This window comes from Monodon monoceros, unplaced genomic scaffold, assembly GCF_005190385.1.
Source record: "Monodon monoceros isolate NGI ecotype Baffin Bay Population unplaced genomic scaffold, NGI_Narwhal_1 Super_Scaffold_5, whole genome shotgun sequence".
Taxonomy (NCBI): Eukaryota; Metazoa; Chordata; class Mammalia; order Artiodactyla; family Monodontidae; genus Monodon; species Monodon monoceros.
Window position 1 is genome coordinate 112,178,247 of NW_021703782.1, and position 18,314 is coordinate 112,196,560.

General features: G+C 66.6%; 1 protein-coding gene across 1 annotated transcript in view; it reads right to left on the reverse strand.

Annotated features, from left to right (window-relative positions):
- The window catches only part of NOTCH1 (notch receptor 1), a 47,434-nt gene that overhangs the window by 13,234 nt on the left and 15,886 nt on the right, over window positions 1–18,314 (reverse strand). Inside the window, exons 3-19 of the mRNA XM_029204052.1 lie at window positions 13,981–14,243; window positions 13,113–13,451; window positions 10,943–11,065; window positions 10,198–10,431; window positions 9,693–9,848; window positions 9,364–9,549; window positions 8,947–9,060; window positions 8,095–8,208; window positions 7,565–7,798; window positions 7,379–7,489; window positions 6,615–6,807; window positions 5,069–5,214; window positions 4,705–4,818; window positions 2,862–2,981; window positions 2,398–2,550; window positions 1,482–1,710; window positions 576–777 (exon numbers count right to left, since the gene is read on the reverse strand). Coding sequence (XP_029059885.1) covers window positions 576–777; window positions 1,482–1,710; window positions 2,398–2,550; window positions 2,862–2,981; window positions 4,705–4,818; window positions 5,069–5,214; window positions 6,615–6,807; window positions 7,379–7,489; window positions 7,565–7,798; window positions 8,095–8,208; window positions 8,947–9,060; window positions 9,364–9,549; window positions 9,693–9,848; window positions 10,198–10,431; window positions 10,943–11,065; window positions 13,113–13,451; window positions 13,981–14,243 — 3,031 coding nt within the window. The remainder of the gene's footprint in view (window positions 1–575; window positions 778–1,481; window positions 1,711–2,397; window positions 2,551–2,861; window positions 2,982–4,704; window positions 4,819–5,068; window positions 5,215–6,614; window positions 6,808–7,378; window positions 7,490–7,564; window positions 7,799–8,094; window positions 8,209–8,946; window positions 9,061–9,363; window positions 9,550–9,692; window positions 9,849–10,197; window positions 10,432–10,942; window positions 11,066–13,112; window positions 13,452–13,980; window positions 14,244–18,314) is intronic.

An 18,314-nucleotide genomic window follows, 5' to 3' on the forward strand; every position in this document is an offset into this window, starting at 1 on the left:
AGCTCTTTTGCAACTGATGTTTTCTTGTTTGTTTGTTTGTTTTTGCGGTACGCGGGCCTCTCCCGTGGCGGAGCACAGGCTCCGGACGCGCAGGCTCAGCGGCCACGGCTCACGGGCCCAGCCGCTCCGCGGCATGTGGGATCTTCCCGGACCGGGGCACGAACCCGTGTCCCCTGCATCGGCAGGCGGACTCTCAACCACTGCGCCACCAGGGAAGCCCGCGACTGACGTTTTATGTGAAAATCTTCAATGAATGTAAATCTTCAATACCTTTACGTATTTCCTATGGAAACACTGGCTTTTAGCTGTCTTCCCCCAGATCAGTGGTCCTCGTTCTTGCTCCGTAAACCTCTGCTACCTGAGTTCAAGTTCACCTCTGACTCCTTATCTGGCAGCTAAGCCCAGGGCTGGGCCCCAGGCTGGCAGCCCAGATCTCCAGGAGCCACCCCCGCCCCCTGAGCCTGGCCCTCTCACCCATACCCCAGGGTGGCGAAGCCAGCTGGAGTTGAGGCGAGGGGCACTCAGTGGTGCGGCCGTGGCGCCGAGTGGTGGGCACCCCTGCGGCCCTGACTCACCTGGCAGTTGAGGCCAGTGTAGCCCTGCGGGCAGGTGCACTTGTAGGTGCCGTAGCTGTCGTGGCAGGTGCCGCCGTGCAGGCAGGGCCGCGAGTCGCACTCATTGACGTCGTGCTGACAGTAGCTGCCCGTGAAGCCTGGCGGACACAGGCAGGTAAAGGAGTTGATGCCGTCCACGCAGGTACCGCCGTTGAAGCAGGAGCTGGAGGTGGGTGGGCAGCAGGGGGTGGCGGTGGTGAGCGGGGGTGGGGGCAGCGGGACCCTGCCGAAGCAGGTACCTCCACGCTGGCGTCTCCCCCTCGAATCAGTGTGGCCGAAGGGGTCTGAGTGCCGGGACAGGCCAGCAACAGCCTCCCTGAGGTCAGCCAACAGGAGTCCCAGGAGGTCGCCAACTCAGGACCAGGGACCTCAGATTCTCACACCATGTCACACTCCCTTCCTTTGCCTTCTTATAACTCACGCTGAGGAGCTTCATTACACACGTGGTATATAGCGGTTAAGATAAAAAAGGCAGGAAACAGAATTGCACAGACAACATGGGAGACAGTTATGTCAGAAACCAGGAATGAGCTTCAACACTGAGCCTCCTGGCAGCCAAGGCAAATAAGGAAACTAGATGGGTTACAAGGTCCTTGGTCTGATAGAAGGAGGAATGCCAGTTCTTCAGCATAAACCACCAGGGTTCCTGCTTCTAGGTCACACGGGTCAATGGACAATAGCTCTTTTAGGAGGAACAGCATCTGAGTCAACCCGACTGGCACTGTGTGCCCACCAGGCAGACACCTGCTCGGTGTGCAGGTTGCCTGACACTGCGTGGCCCTGCGGCCCATCTGCCTCCCCACGTCAGCCTAAGGCCCGGGACCGCCCTGCATGGCGCCCATACCGGTGGCCGTGGCCCCCACGCACCTCTCCGTGCAGTCAGGCGTGTTGTTCTCACAGTGGATCCCACTGAAGCCCGCAGGGCAGGTGCAGGTGTAGCTGTCCACGCAGTCGGTGCAGTTGGCGCCATTGCGGCAGGGGTTGCTGGCGCACTCGTTGATGTCCTCCTCGCAGAAGGCGCCCTGGAAGCCGGGCAGGCAGTCGCAGAAGGCCGTGTTGATGCCGTCTGTGCAGGAGCCCCCGTTGTGGCACGGGTCTGGGAGGGGAAGGGAGGGCAGGCCTGATGGGCGGGCACCACCCCCGCTGCCAGGGCAACGGAAGCTGCGGGGACCCCGTCACTGCCCCCACGGTGTCCGGCCAGGAGCCCCTGACCCGGCAGGCTGCATCACGGGCTTGGGGTCTACACCCCACCCCGTGTTCCCGGTCCCCAGGCCACAAGGGAGGGAAGAACGCCCGGGCTTAACAGTGACACCAAGCAAGGCTGAAGTCAGTCTTCCCTGCTCGCCAGTGACGCCAGATGACATACTCGGCTTCTCCGGACGCCAAGGTCATGTGAACCAGGGGTCTGAGAGCCCCGCTCCTCAGGGGGCCACGACAAGAGTAAGAGCCACGCCGGGCCCGGGCAGGCAAGGCCCTGGGGGAGGAGCCCTGGAGTCTGGTGGGGAGATGCTAGGACGGGCTTGAAGCCTGGCAACCTGGCTCCAGAGCCTCCAGAACCACGTGGGAACACCTCGCTGGTCAACAGCGGCCACCCCCCCAGCACTTCCTCCGGCCCCTGACCAGGTGCCCTCCTGGAGGGTCCAGCTGGCCAGCGCCAACCCTGCACCCGGGTGCTGCCCCGTCCACTCTCCCATCCGACCCCGACGAGCTCCCTGCCCTGAGCCCCCCCTGGGGAAACAGGTCTGAGCATCTCGGAGGTGGACGGAGCTGGCCGGCCACTCACTGGGCCGGCAGTCATCGACGTCCGTCTCGCAGTTGCGGCCCGTGTAGCCGGCCTGGCAGTGGCAGCGGTAGCCGCCGTTGGTGTTCTGGCAGGAGGCTCCTGCGCGGCACGGGCTCTTCACGCACTCGTTGATGTCAATCTCGCAGGTCTGCCCTGGGGGAGGGGGAGAGGGAGCCGTTAGCTCAGCCCCCTCCCCACAGGACTCTCCCCTGCCCCCCAGGAGCGGGGCCTCCGCAGCCGCGGGGTGGTCCTCTGGGGGCGTCCCGGGAAGGAGGGGCTCTCCGACTTGCTGTCCCCCAACGTGGGGCCGAGCCGGATGCAGATGTCCAAGGCTGGGAGGGCTCTGCAGCCCGCTGGCTCCTCTCCAAGGACGGGGAGCTCACTACCTCTTGCTCTACAGATGCCCAAGCTCCCCGGAACCCCCACCCTCCCTGTCCCAGCGCCTCCTGGGCTCGCTGGCTCACCCTGCCAGCCCACGGGGCAGGCGCAGGAGAAGCTCTCGTAGTCCTTGGACTCCTTGCACTCGCCACCGTTTCTGCAGGGGCCGGGGGCACATGGCGCCAGCACCACCTCGCACGTGGCTCCTGAGGGGAAGAGGCACAGGCGGGGAGCCCCGGCCCGGAGGGTCAACGCCCCATGGCACCACCTGACAGAGACCACTGCGGCCACCACCTGCGGGTGGCTCTACCACCAAAGCACATTTGGTTGCCCCGCAGTGGGGCATACGGTGTGGCACTGGAACCCCCGTGAGCGCCCGGTCGAGTCAGGACCCGAACACGACCCAGATGATCCCCTGCCCCGCGACAGGCTGTGGGGCACGGCCTGGGCCTCACCCCGCCGAAAGCGCCAGCAGCAAGGGCTGGGCTGGGACTGATGCCCCCCCAGCGTCACAGGGGCCCTGGACCTGCTCCCAGCCTCACGCCCCCTCCTCGCCTCCCGGTAGCAGAGGGCCCTGCACTGAGCCGGCGGCCTGGGAGCTAATCCAGGGGCTCTGTGTCAAGGGCAGCAAGTACCCAACGCAGGAGGCCACTGAACAAAGGCCGTGACAACAGGGGACGAGCCCTCGCTGCCGGGGACGGGCCAGCCTCAGCCCCGAGCACGGGCTACTTATCAGGGGAGCGGTGGGTGAGGTGTCAGGACCCCTGGGACGGGGATGGGAGTCTGGCTAGACCCCCGTGCACACTGGGTGACTTTTCCTCCCTGAAAGCCCTATGCAGGGCTTCCTGTTTACAGCCCACGGGACTGAGTCCTGAGGCCGCGAGGAAGCGTTATCTTCCCCGTGGTCCATTATCTCCCCGGCCCGCGGGTGTGATTGTCCAGGGCCTTTCTTTCTATCGGTTTCCACGGCGACCCGGGCAGGCAGGAAATTCGCTAGAGTTTCCGACAATTGTGCAGAGGGAAGCAGGAAGCGGGCAGACGGGAAGCAGGTCAGCACAGGCCGGCTCCTCCCCGCCGGCCCGCCGGCCCCGATGTCAACGTGTCCGAAAGGGACTCGGGTGCGCCCTGGGCGCGGAAGCCCCTGGGCGGCCACCAGGGGAGAGTTTCCTCACCGGTGCGAGAGAGAAAGTCCAGCTCCCCAGATTTGGTGAAAGAAAACACTGCTCTGGCCATGAGCCGCCCGATGTCATGAGAACCACAGTCATGGGCCCCACCCCGCCCGCCGGGGCCCTCTCAGGACCGCTGGGGGCCACAACCGTCCCCAGTGGCAGCACCCTCTGCCCATTCCCCGTGGGGCTGGTGGCCCTAGTCGTTGTGGACTTTTATTTTTTAACACTTGGCAAATCTCTTCTAAGAAAAGGACCATATCTCGCGATCCCCTTGGTCAGGCCAGTGGCGGAGGCTGAGACGCCGGGGACGAGTCTCCCGCCGCTCTCAGCGGGAACAAAAGGCTCCTTGTTTCCCCACACAAAGAGGGCCCGCCATCAAAGGAATCCCTCAGGCCCGGCCAGCGGATGCGGAGGGCGGCCTGGCCGCCAGGGGCCCAAGGCAGCATGGACATTGGGCCGTGGAGGTCAACAGCCCAGGCCCAGCTCCCAGCTCTGCCACCAAGGGGGCCACCTCACCAGATAAAATACTTGGGACCTACTTATACTAAAACTTCCTCCCAGGCACCTGGTATTTTGTGGGCTCATCTGGCAATGACACCTGCCGTGCGAGGCCCTAATGTGGCCAGGCCCAAGTACAGAGCAGAGCCTTCGAGATGCCCGCCGAGCAATGCAGGCAAGGCCAGCCCCGGAAGCCACTGCGTACCCCTCACGCACCACTCCCGCGGGTGGCCCAGGCCCCGCCCCCAGGCCCCGCCCTCACCTGCGTAGGGCAGGAGGCAGTTGCACTTGTACCCAGCCACGTCGTCGATACACGTGCCCTGGTTCAGACACGGGTTGGACGCACACTCGTTGATGTTGGTCTGGCAGTTGGGGCCTGGAGAGGGGGGGACAGCAGTCAGTGTGGCCGTCACCCTGGGTGCTGTGGCCAGGTCCCACCTGGTGTGGAGGAAGGGCCCTGCGCTGAGCCTGGGGCCTGGACTCAACCCCAGCAGGTCTGCACACCCGCCCCCCCCCCCCAACCCAGGGAGGGAGCCGCCACGGGTCGCGGTGGCTGGACCTGTGTCCTGGCCCCGCGCTGCCACCCTGGGGGGCCTGCTCTGCACCAGGAGCCCTGCCCCACTCACCACTGAAGCCTTCCCGGCACGCACACACGTAGCCGCTGGTCATGTCCCTGCAGGTGCCGCCGTTGACACAGGGGTTCGACTCACACTCGTCGTTGTTGATGTCACAGTTCGCCCCGCTCCACCCGGGGTCACAGTCACACTTGTACCTGCAGGGGTGACCACACAGCAGCTCAGGTGTGGCCCAAGAGGGGAGGGCCTAGGCTGGGGGCACTCCCCGCTCTGCCACCTTCCTATGATCTGGCTGGTCGGAGGCGCTGGTCCGCTCTGACCCTCGGAGTCCTTTAAACACCTTTAAATAGCCCACCTTGCCCAAGAAGGTGGTGAGGGTTTGTTAAACTAGATTGGGGACAGTGCCCAGTTCAGGGCAGTGGTCAGAAAGCCCTCCACCATTCCCTCGCTGTGTGGCCCTGGACGGTGTGCTTACCCTCTCTGTGCCAAACGGGGGCATGGGGTCCCTGCCCATGTCAATGGCCCCATCTAGACAGAGCAGTGTCAGGCACATAATGGGTGTCAGAAACTAAAAGTAAGCTTCTCTACACTCTAATATTGACGCCACATACGTAGGGGGTTTCCCACGCCACGCAATCCTCCAGCTCTGGGGACACCAGCTGAGTATCCCACAGTTCACTTCTGGCACTAACTACCTGGGGTCAGCGCAGACCCCACAGACAGGGCTCGGTCCCACAAGACTGGCCCCACGTCCGACAGTAACCTGAAGCGCCAGGTTGTCACCTGTACTTCTGAGCGAACAGCTACGAATCAGACGCCTTCCTTGTGGCCAGAATGGCTCACAAACTCAGGAAAACAGTTTACTTACAAGATTCGTGGTCTATCATAAAAGGTGAAACTCAGGAACAGCCCGATGGAAGAGATGCACAGGGCCAGGTACAGGGAAGGGCTCAGAGCTGCGCCCGCCACCCCTGCACCTGTTCACCGACACGGAAGCTCTCTGAACTCCTGCACTTTGCATTTTTATGGAGGGTTCCTCACACAGGCGTGACCCATTTAGATCACTGGCTGTTGGTGATTACACCCTGCAGCCCCTCTCCCCTCCTTGGAGGTCCGGGTGGGGCTCAAAGATCCAACCCCCTCATCACACAGTTCCCTGGCACCCAGCCTCGTCCTCAGGTGTGCTTGAGAGGGGCTTTGACAAATAACAAAAGACACTCCTTCCACTTTTATAGATCTGAGTGATCTCAGGAACCAGGACAAAGCCCAGAGCAATCATCTCAGCACGCCGCGATGTCACAGAAACCCTGCCTGCGGCCACGGCACAAATGTGTTTCCCGAGCGCACACTGTGGCCCGTGAGCACACGGAGCCCAGGGCAGCGCTGGGCACAGGCCAGGAGCTGAGCGAGTGCCCGACGGCACATTTCCGGGCACCAACGGCAGATCCGGCACCCACCCACTCAGCCCGGGGCCCACTGCTGGCCAGGCCGGGGCTTCGCGACTGCCCCTCCCTGGCCCGCCAGCCGCCAGCCCCCGAGCAGGCCGCCTCCCTGGGGCAGGGCTCCCAAGGATGCAGAGTGTGGGGTGGCCCCGTACCCGTTGAGGCTGTCCCGGCAGGCCCCATGGATGCAGGGGTTGCTGCTGCACTCGTTGACCTCGGACAGGCAGGTGGGGTCGTGGTAGCCCTCGGGGCAGCGGCAGGTGAAGCCGTTGACGCCGTCCTCGCAGGTGCCGCCGTTGTGACAGGGGTTGTCCGCGCACTCATCGATGTTGATGTGGCACACGCTCCCTGCGGGCGGGGGGACGGGGCGGCGGCTCAGACACTCACGCCCACACCCCCGGAGGGAGAGTGTGCGGGGTCTCGGTGAGTGGGTCCCAGCCCTCGGGGCCTCAGTCTCCCCCTCCGTGAAACCCCCTCCCCAGGTCCTTCCGAGGCACAAACTCCCACCCACACGAACTCCCCTCCCCGGGCCCAGGGGCCGAGCTGGCTGGTGAGGGCTGAGGCTCAGGACACCCTGGACACCCTCAGGGCAGAGGGCCGTGGAGGGCAGCACGTGTGCCGGGAGCCTGGCTCTGCCCTGGGCCTGCTGGGCCGGCTTTGACCAGGAACGAGAGCCTCAGGGATGCCCGGCTGGTGCCGGCCGGAGCCCCGATCCTTCCGTGGTCTCTGCCACCGTTGCCAAAGCTGGTGGTCCGACAGCTGGGCCCTGGGCGGTGGGCGGCCTACACCATCCTGCCCCCACGGTCTCCAGACCTGGCCCATCCCGGAGACCCTGAGGTGTGAGCACAGCCTGGGCCCCCGAGGCAGGCCGTGACGAGGGCCGGGGGGACAGAGCCCTGCGGGTCCCCGAGCGGCTCACCTGTGTAGCCCGGCTCACATACACACTCGTAGCCGTCAATCTTGTCCAGACATGTGCCCGAGTCACAGGGGTTGCTGGCACAGTCGTCCAGGTTGATCTCACAGTTGGGGCCTGGCGGTGGGAGACAAGAGGCACTCAGTCCCTGGCCCCGCCCCCAGCCCCCCAGTCACAGCCCCGGCCAGGCACCTGTGGTCCCCTTGAGGCAGAAGCAGAGGTAGGCATTGTCGCGGTCCTGGCAGGTGCCCCCGTGGCGGCAGGGCTGGCTGTGGCATTCGTTGATGTTGGTCTCGCAGTGGTGGCCCGTGTAGCCCGGCCAGCACAGGCAGGTGAAGGTGGCAACGCCGTCCTTGCAGGACCCGTAGTGACAGGGGTCGGGGTCGCACTCGTCAATGTCCACCTCACAGTGGGGCCCTGTGTAGCCTGCAGGGGGCTGAGAAGCTAAGTGGGGCTGCTCCCCGGGCACGCGGCCGTCCCATCCCAGGACGCCACCAGCCAACCCAGGGTCACTTGCGCTCCCGCCGGGGGAGACTGGGGATGTCTGGGGACGTCCCCCACTGCCCGGGTCAAAGCCTCACCTTGCTCTTGGCCCCTGGACCAGAGGCCCCAGAATGAGGGGTCACCTTCCCAGCCTCAGCTCCCGGCTGTTCCCCTTCCCTGGACCCTACATGCCTGCTTTTCCTCCCCCCGCTCAGCCTGGCAGTCGGGCGGCCCCGCACCTTCTGTGCACACGCAGGTGTAGGTGTTGGGCCCGTCCAGGCACTTGGCGCCATTCCTGCAGGGCGTGCTTGCACACTCGTCCACGTCGTACTGGCACAGGTGCCCGGTGAAGCCTGCAGCCGGGGAGAGGGACGGCGGTAAGACACGATGGGCGCAGCGGCCCCACAGCCAGCCAAGGGCAGGGAGTGCCTGGGAGGGCCCCTTGAGAGTGCTTTGGCCGGGGCTGGGCCAACCCCCCATTCTCTTCTCGGCCCCTTTCAGCTCCTGCCTTTCGGGTCACACGCCTCCCGCTCCCTCATACAGGGGCCTCTGCCCCAGACTGACTCCGGTTGCTATGGCTACAGCCTTGTCGGGCTGAGAATCAGGTTCCCGGCTCCGTGTCTGGAACAGCTGATTTGCATCCCGGGAGATCCAAGGCTCTGACCCACAACACCTCCCCGGGCCCGGCGTCCCCCAGCCCCCAGCCCTCCCCTGGGACAGACTCGGGCCCCCAAAGGCTCCTTAGGCCCTCCTGGGCATCATGTCCACTGCAGGCTGGCGGAGACGGGCGGCCAGGGCAGGCTAGACCTCCTCCTGTCGAGGTCCCTCAGGGGTCGGCGAGCACACTGCTGCTCCCAGGGACCCGCCAGCAGGAAGGAGGGTCTCTGGGTCCCAGGCTCCTCAGCAAGGTCGGGGGCCAGGACCCCCTGCCCAACCCAGCCTTGCCCATTGGGGGAAGCCTGAAAACACCCCACTCACTCCTGAGGTGAAAGTCAGCCGTCTCCCACCCAGCCGCTGGGGGACCCAACCCGGCAGCCCTCAGGGACAGCGAGGCGCTCCCGCGCGGGGGGCGCGGCTAGGGCCGGCCTCACCTGTGGGACACTCGCACACGAACTCGTTGATCTTGTCTAGGCAGCGGCCGTTCTGGAGGCAGGGGCTGCTAGCACACTCGTCCGTGTTCACCTCGCAGTGCACGCCCTCGTAGCCTGGGGGAGGGGGCGGTCAAGGGGTGCAGGGGACCGTGACCCACCTGGGCGGCCCTCACCACAGCTGAGGGCTCGGGATGCCCCCCCCACACCTGCTCCCCGGGGCTGACCCAGCTGCCCAGCTCTGGTCTCTCCACTGTGCCCCACGGGCCTGGCTCGGTCTCCCCAGATACCCGCTGGGGCCGCGGCCTGGGTGAGCACGGAGGCCGGGGGGCAGAGGAGATACGGCCGGGGTGCTCGCTGGGGTCCGTCAGCCTGGACGCGGCTTCCCCACCCCCGCCCATCAGGCGGCGCCCCGCGCACCGGGCATGCAGATGCACTGGAACTCCCCGATCTGGTCCAGGCAGGTGGCGTCGTTCTGACACGGGTTCGACACACACTCGTTGACGTCGATCTCGCAGCGCGGGCCGGTGTAGCCCTGCAGACACTGGCACTCGAAGGAGCCCAGCGTGTTGATGCACTTGCCCGCGTGCTCACAGGGGTTGGCGCCTGGGGGTGGGCGGGCACGGTGCAGTGAGGGGCTGCTCCGGGAGCCCTGGCCTCCAGAACGCTCTGGGGTGTGCCCGCCTCCCCCATCAGACTATCTCCACCAGGTTCCCCAGCGCCCTGGCTGCCCCCTCGGCTGCCCGTACCCAGCGAGCACTCGTCCACGTCCTGGCTGCAGGCCGGGCCCGTGTAGCCCGGGGGGCAGGTGCAGATGGCCTTGCCGTTGACGGGGTTGGTGTCGCAGTTGGAGCCCTCATTGCAGGGGTTGCTGATGCAGGCGTCATTGAGGTGGCACAGCAGGCCTGGGTACGGGGCGGCGGTGCTCAGCCGAGGCGCTGCCCCCGGCCTGGGGACGCGGGCTGCCCACCGCCGGGCTCCACCCCCGCCTGGCTACCCAGGGAGGGCCCCCCCCCGCACTGTGCCACTGCTAGTGACCCTGTGGAGTGTCACTCCGGGAGGTTCGCTGCCAGCAGCCCTGATGGCAGGCAACGCCCCAGCCCCGCCAGCCCCTTCACCCCAGAAAGGCCCCTTTTGGGGTCACCCCGCAAAGCTGCAGTCCGTGTGTCTGCGCAAGGCCACGCACGCGAGCCCTGACCCGAGGGGGCCCACCGCTGGGCGAGGGCAGCGAGAACCCGCCTCGTCGGCGCTCACCCGTGCGGCCGTGGGGACACTCGCAGTAGAAGGAGGCCACGCGGTCGTGGCAGGTGGCACCGTGGAAGCAGGAAGCACTGGCGCAGTCATCAATGTTCTCGCTGCAGTCCTCGCCTGTCCAGCCGTTGACGCACACGCAGTTGTAGCCGCCGTGGGCATTGTGGCAGGTCCCGCCGTTCTGGCAGGCGTTAGGCATGAGCTGGCACTCGTCCACATCCTCGGTGCAATGCTGACCTGCGGGGGCCGGGACCGTGGGGCCAGGCGGCGCCTCCAGACCCTCCCCCTCGGGGCGCAGGGCCCCCTCCACCAGGAAGCCTTCCCTCATGACTCCTCCACCTGCCGCCAGCCTGAATCACTCCTTCCCCTGCACCCCTGGCGCCAGAGGGGGCTCTCATCTGGCTGCTGTGCGGGCACAGGTGCACTGGGGTCCACGCTCGTCTGTGGGCGGGGCCGGCGTCCTACCGGCCAGCGCCCCCGTGTCCTGCCCAGCACCTGGGCTCAAACTGGGGACCTGATTCTGGCTCAGGGCTGCCCGGGGCCAGGCTGCAAATGGCCCGCACAGACCAGCTGATGCCACATCTGTGCTGGCTGCTGGGGCAGAGGCCTGAGAGCCCAGCGGCGGGGCAGCCCCTGGTCACTCCAGAATCCCTCCCGGCCTGGACCAGGTTCTCGGCCCCCCTCTGGCCCGCCACATGCGTGTGCTCCAGCAGTGGTGGTGCCCACCCAGGCCTCCCCGTGCATGCACCTGTCCACTCCGGGGGGCAGCGGCAGTTGTAAGTGTTCACGCCGTCCACGCAGGCGCCTCCGTTCTTGCAGTTGTTTCCTGGACAGTCGTCAATGTTTGCCTCGCAGTTCTGGCCGGTGAAGCCTGTGTGGCAGGGGGGAGCCAGGGGCCCGGTCAAGCCTCCCCACAGGGCTGGGCAGCGCGCGTCCTGGCCCTCACCTTCCCTGCCATGCTCAACCTGGCCTCTGGCATCTTCCTGGCTGCACCCACGACACCCTACTCTGGACAGAGAGCTGTCCCTCCATGGCCACACAACCCTCGGGGGTCCACGCCCCACCCTTCCCACTCCTGTGACCAGGACAGGCGACACACTCCTCTCGAAGGAATCATTTTGTAAAGAGCCGGCTGAACAGACAGGGACTCAGGATTACAGGCTTCTAGAGGTTCTGCTATAAAAGACGTTCTGTGTAGTGAGTGGCTCCAGTGACTGGGCAGTGTCTGCTGGCCCGCCCCATGCTGGGGGTTCTCTGCAACACCCCTGTGTGTGGCCACAGATACCCCGCCTTGCAGGGGCTGCATTGGGCCCGGGGGCCCCCCAAGCAGGGAACCGGAGCGGGGAGACAGTGGGACCCAGGTGGGCAGTCCTGGGGGGACTGCAGGTGTGGCTCTTGGCTTCCCAGGAACAGAGGCGCAGGCAGGGCCCACATCCTCCCCCAGCCTGTGGCCAGCCAGTTAGCTATTAATCCATTCAACTCCCGCTGGTTCAATAATCAACCGAGAAAGGGGCGTCTGGCAATAGCCCAACCTGCAGCCAGTTACTGATTAATGCTCCTCCCGGGGTGCCTTGGACTCCCTCCTGCCCCTCCCTCCGAGGCCCCCGCACGGGAGCCCGGAGCCCTCACTCCGGACCCCCTTGTATGCGGTGGGCCGGAAGCGCTGCTTCTCCCTGGCCTTGGAGGGTGAGTTCTAAAGCGGGCTGGGTCTCACCTCACCCCCCCCCAGGTGGGGCCACACCTGCCCCAGGTGTGCAGCACCCTCTGGCTGGCCCCCCACTCCGCCCACCTCCACGGCCCCGCTTGACCCACGTGGCCAGACACAAGGTCCCAGGCCTGGGGTCCCACAACCACCAAGAAGGCATTTGAACCCAGAACCGGGAGGCACGCCTGGCCCAGTCCCCTGTGGACAGCTGACCAGCCCAGCTGGGCGGCCAGCAGCGCCGCGGCAGGCAGGCGGCGAGGGGAGCGCCACTGACACGCAGGAAGTGCATGCGCCCGGCGTCTACACGCAGAGGCGGCCGCTGCAGTGACAAGGCCCGGGGCTCATGGACGGTGGGCGGGCAGAGCACTTCCTCTTTGCAGGGGCCGAGCTGGGCTGCGGCAGCATGGGGGCTGGGGCGACCCTCGGCTCACCCCTGGGTCAGCCAGACCCTGGGCTCCCCTCCAGCACCCAAACCTCATCCCGCCCCCCTCCTGAAACACCCTTCCCTTCCTCGTTCCTGCCTAACCGCCTAACCGCCAATGCGCAGACGACAGACGAGAGGTCTTCAAACCTCTTTGTCATTATCAGTATTTTTAGATCACCGGCAGCAAAACTGACTCAGATGAAAACTACAGTGGCAAGTGTGGGACACACAACAGGGACAGTGGAGCTGCTGGGGGGGTGGGGGGCTGTGCCCGCCACTGTCGCCCCACCGGTGGGAGACCAGCGGGGCCAGGAGGAAGGGCCACCACTGGGGCAAGTGACGCGTAAGCCCCAGCCTCACTGTCCCCACCTCGGGGACACAGGGGAAGCCCGGGGGCCGCACGAGCGAGGGTGCTCCCTGCTGCCGTGGAGAGTTCTGTAACGTGCACATGGTCCCAGGGAGCTCAAGATTCGGGGGTTCCTGAGTGGCCTGGAGAAGGCTGGCGGCAGGGGAGGAGCATCGGGGCTCATGGGCCCAGCCGTCTGGTCACAGCGGACCCGTCCCCGGGCAGAAGTGGGTGGGCAGGTGCCTAATGGGTGGCCCCCATTCCAGCCCCGCCCCTACACCACACCCAAGGCTGCCTTCCAATCGCCCGCGCCCAGTGGACATCCACCCCCAGGCCCAGCCGGCCCTGCTCCAGCCCTGTGCTCCCTCCGCCCTGGGCACCCCCCGCCCTCCCACCAGGCAGGGGGAGCACGGCCACCCCCAGCAGGGGGCAGCGAGCGGTACCTGGCAGGCAGGCGCATTCGTGGGCGGTGTCCCCCGTGGGGCGGCAGGTGCCCCCGTTCTGGCAGGGGGAGGGGCTGCAGGGCACATAGGGCAGCTCGCAGTGGGGGCCGGTGTGGGTGGCGCGGCAGGCGCAGCGGTAGGAGCCGACCTCATTGTGGCAGGTGCCACCGTGGTGGCAGAGCCCGGGGTTCTGGCTGCACTCGTTGACGTCCTGCCTGCAGGTGGGGCCGTGGAAGCCGGGTGGGCAGCCGCAGATGTACGAGGCCTCGAAGGGCAGGCACTGGCCCCCGTTGGCACAGGGGTTGGAGGCGCAGGGGTCCGCCTGCTGGCATGTCTTCCCTGGCGGGGGAGGGGCGAAGGGGGTCAGCCGGCCTCCCTGCTCCCCGCGCCAGGCCGTCCCAAGAGCCGGGGGCCGCCTCCAGGCACCACGGAGGTGCCCGCCGGGGATGGGCCCCACGGCGTCGGCTCCTGACACCTCACGACCCCGACAGCTTAGGGGCTGAGTGACTGTCGCAGGATGCACGGCGGCAGGCGCACCTCCAGAGCCCGTGTTCTTAAACTCTGGTGCCCGCAGTGACGCCACGGCTCCTGAAGGGGGGCCTGCACTCTTGGCAGGAGGGAGGTGGGAGTGTCCCCTTTTCTCACAGAGGCGGGCAGGGGTGGGGCCCTCCAGGGCTGGAGAGGGGCGTGGGGACCCTCCGGGGGGGGGGCTCTGCGCCACTTCTGGATCACGGACCCCAACGGCCGAGCAGAGCCCTCCCCAGCCACACAGACGGGCCGGCAACTGCTGTGCGGGCAGCTGGGGGAGGGCCGGGGCCTGCCCACCCCTCTTGAGCGCCACAGCCGCGTCTCCCGCCGGCATCCTCACCTGACCAGCCCGGGGGGCAGAGGCACTTGTACTCGGTGAGAGTCAGCAAGTCGCAGGTGCCGCCGTTGAGGCAGGGGCTGGCGAGGCAGGCATGGTCGCGGGGCGTCAGGCACAGCGGCCCCGAGAGGCCCAGGCGGCAGCGGCAGGTGTAGTCCACAAGGCCGTCGCGCTCCACCGTGTGGCACGTCCCGCCGTTCCTGCAGGGGGCGCTGAGGCAGGGGTTGGGCGCCTGGCATCGCCGGCCCGCAAAGGCTCCACTGCAGCTGCGGCAGATACACCGGGGCGGTGAGTGCCCGCTGCCCAGCCAGCCGCCCGCCACCAGCCCCGGCGCTGGTGGGGCCCCACCCCGGGCAGCGGGCACAGCCGGGTGAGGCCCCGCGAGGAGAGAGGGGAAGTTCTGGGACCAGAGGGGGCGGGGGTTGCCCAATATCACTAGTGTGCCAAACGCCACTGAACTGTACGCTTTTAGGTGGCTAATTTTACATTAAGTGAATTTCACCTCCATAAAGAAAAGTGATTATGTTAATTGGAGAAACTAGAGACCGGAGTGTTCGGTGGGCGCCGGCGTAGGTGTCAGAACTCACGGAGGCCCCTGTCTGCACCCTGGCAAGCCACCGAGAAGGGGACCACACGGGCAGCCACGGCCGTCCTCTGCCGAGGGCAGCGGCGCTCTGTAAAATCTTTAGTTTCGGGGGGCTGCCTGCTTTCTCTCCTCTTTAGCTTTTCGGTAATGAATGTGCGTTATTTGGTTAATAAAAGAGTTCACAGCTTTTTTTCTTTCAACATCAATAGGATAACAAACGTGGAAACGACTGCCAACACGACGTGGCCTGGCTTCCCATTTTCTTCGCGACGTGGAGTTCTTTGTCAGGGGTCTGATGCGTTGGGGGCCGTGCTGGTCGGCACCCATCCCCACCCACACATAGCACCCAGACACGGCTTTTCCATTGCGCGGTCAAGGCTTCACGACAGATGTCCACGCAACGCCAGCCAGGAGTAGAGGCACCCGCTGCCCGGCTGGAGAAGCCGGGGTCCAGGAGGACCACCGCTCTGGCAGGCCGGCACGCTCCCTGGGGTACTCACCGCCCAGGCTGTGACTGGGGCAGGGGAGGCAGGTTGCCGCCCTCCTGGTGCCAGGCCTGGTGCCACGCGTTCCCTGTAGGGAAGGGCTCAGCGCCTGTCATCCCCACCCCAGGGCCCCCCTTGGCCACCTGTCGCCTCGGCTTCTGGGGGCTGGGCCATAAACTGCCCCCGTGAGGTCACCTCGCGGCCTTGCACTCGAGGAAAAACCTCAGGAAAGGCTCTGGGACCAGCCAGGCATCACTCTTCCCAGCGGCAACGCCCCCAGCCTGCAGCAGCCTGAGAAGGCGGCCCCAACGCTGGGCCCACAGCTCTGGGCACCTGTGGGCGGAGCCTCCTCCCGCCTGGCGGGGCAGCAGGGGGCGCTGCCAGGAGCCTGGGCTCCCCTGGATGAAGAGAGGGCCCTCCTGAGCCCGGACCGTCCCACTTTCCAGAGCCCACCAGAACCCCTGACCCCGACAAACGCCAGCCCCCGCCTCCCTCCCCACCTGCCTGCCCCGGGGGCTAAAAGCAAAGTTGCACAGGGAAGAAGGGGAGGGGCGGCCCCTGGAGAGGCCCTTCCCCAGGGTTGGCGGTGGCAGTTTCGGGCGTCCGGGGTCTGTGCGTTTCTCAGCAGCTGGGCTGCTCCCCTGTCCCCGTGGCCTGGGAGGCATCTGTCTCCCTGAAGCCTTTTATCTGTGGCTGTGGCTTGGGTAGGGCAGGCGGGGAGGACGCGAAATGGCCACTCCGGCCCACCATCTGTTGCCAGAAGCCGAAAGTTCCAAACCAACTGGCTTAAAGAAAACCAGCTGCCCTCTGGGAGGGGTCCGGGGGAGGTAACTCAGGCCTGAGCCAGCCCGCTCAGGGAGCGGGGGGTGGCTGGCTCCTCGCGAGGGGCACAGACCCCAGCACGCGGCCCCCGCGCCGCTGGCGCCCTGGCACCTTGGCTCCTGCAAGGCCACACCCCAGAGCCTGGGGAAGGCGGTGTGACCCCCACTGTGCGTGGATCCAGTTACAGGCCGCCTGGTCCCGGCCCGAGTGGCACTGGGAACCCAGAGCCCTGGGGGTGGGAGGGGGGAGACCCAGGAGGCAGCACCTCCGCCACCTCTCAATGCCCTCCATTGTCAGGCGGGAGCTGGCCGCGGCTCCCACTTGGAGAAAAGGCTCTTTTTTCTTCCCCAGCTACTGACGGAGCAGGCAGGCAGTGGGTGCTGCACAGAGGGTGCTGGTCATCGAAGCGGGATGGGAGCCAGTCCTGTCCACGCCTCCCTCTCGCCTCTGGGCCCTGCCCCCATCCCGCCAGCTCCAAGGGGAGGGAAGCCCACCCGCACGGGCGAGATGAGGCGGGCCCGCCCCACGGCTTTCAGGGGAATCCACACGAGGCTGCCCAGCACCATCCTTCTCGTAGGCGAGGCCTCCATCATTGGTCCCGGGGGTGGGCGGGGGCACCCTGGGTGGGGCCTGCCACCACTAGAGCAGTCCCCTACTCGGCCGTGTTCCCAAGTGGACCAGAAGGGCCCACTTGGAGGCACAACCCTACACCCTCCAGCCATGGGGCAGTGTGCCCCTGAACCAACCCCCCTCCGTCCCATCCTGAGTGGGGAGCCTAACGTGGAGGACTGTGGGAGAATCCGCCTGGACCGGGGGCATCCCGGCCAGTAAGGCTGTATCACGCTGGGCCGGCAAGAGGGAAAACGCACCCAGTAAATCAGGCGTCCGCAGCGCGGACAAAGGGCGGCTGGGGAGCAGGTGCGCCTGCGGCTGGGTACGCGGGGAGCAGCTGCTGTCCGCCGGGCGTGGCGGCCGCCAACCCAGTGGGCGGGGCAGGAGCCAGGGAGGCCCCTCTGTGGGGGAAGGCGGCAGCTGAGGGGGCCCATTGTCCTCCCCACTCCCGCCCAGGCCTGGTGGACACTGCCGTGAAGGCATGCTGCCCATCCGGGCCGGCTCCGGGGCTGGGCCCAGGCCTGGCCACCGTCCACCAGCACCCCAGCCAGGGGATGGGCAGGGCCAGAGGGAGGGGCAGCCTCCGGGGGTGGGACCGCCGAGGCAGGTGCTTCGTGGGGTGTGAGGTACGACCAGGGTCTGGGCAGGAGCCTCAGCTGGGAGGGAGGAAGCCCTGAGCCAGGCGGGCAGGGTCTGGGCCTGGGGGGTGGTGGGGGGTGGCGGAGCAGCTTTCAGCCAGTCCCGGAGGCCGCTCCCCAGCGCCCTCCCCCCTCCCGAGTCCTGTCCCTGCTCTGGCCAGCCTCCAGCCATTGCCCCCTCTGTCCCCTGGACCTGTCTGCACCTCTCTCCTACCCTGGCTGCAGTGCTGGGCTTCCTGGGGAGGCACCCACGGCACCAACCCGTCCCTAAGAAGGTGGAAGGCCCGTGAGGCTGATCAGACATGGGCAAGGCCACCAGCACCAGTGAGCAAGCCCCTCTCGGCCATTCTGTCCTCGACACCTGTCCTGGCAGGTCAGTGTAAGTGCCCGGCAGGGACAGGTGCCAGGCTTGGAGAGGGAAGTCACACCCAACACCTGCCGTGCGATTCCAGGCCAGGGGCCGTCGGGGGCCGTGTGGAGAACCCGAGACGGTGGGGCGGGGGCACGAGCCTCCTGCAGACGGGATAGGACCCACCCCTGGCAGCCGGGGCCCACGACGGCTCCCCGTTCCTTGCTCCCCTCCGGAAGGAGGTCACCCCAGCACCTGCCCCTCCGCTGGCCTTCTCTCCCACCCACACACAACCTGGCCATCTGGCCGGGGTGACCTGTCCTGGCCCCACCTGGCCAGCGGCAGGTGAGTGACAGGTGGGGCTGAAGGCCCCAGGAGAGGGGCTGCAGAGGGGCCGGCTCCCCCCACAGCGGCTCTGCTCGCACCCACCCCCACCCCCACCCCCAGAGGAGCACCAAATGGCCGCGGTCCCGCCGGCCTGGAGCTTTGTTCCCGCCTCAAAATTTCCACTGTGCCTGCTCGGCCCTCCCTGCCACACCCCGCCAGCCAGCACTGCTCCATAAAAATGCAACCCCAGAAAGAAGCATCCCGACACAGATGTTGCCTCGACCTTTCACCCTTTCACCCGGGACTAATTCTAAATTGTGCTGTTTTCCTTTCTAAGTTAAGCAGGCCATCTGCTGCCCCCAGGGGACAGATGACTGCTCCCTCCTCCCCTCAGTTCCAAGGGGGAGGGACTCAGTACTGAGGAGGGATTTACTCAGTTCTGCCCTCAAGGAGTTTACGGTCCAGTGGGGCAGAGCCAGGGGTGAGCACGGGCCCTGCACCCTGGCCGGGACGGGAGG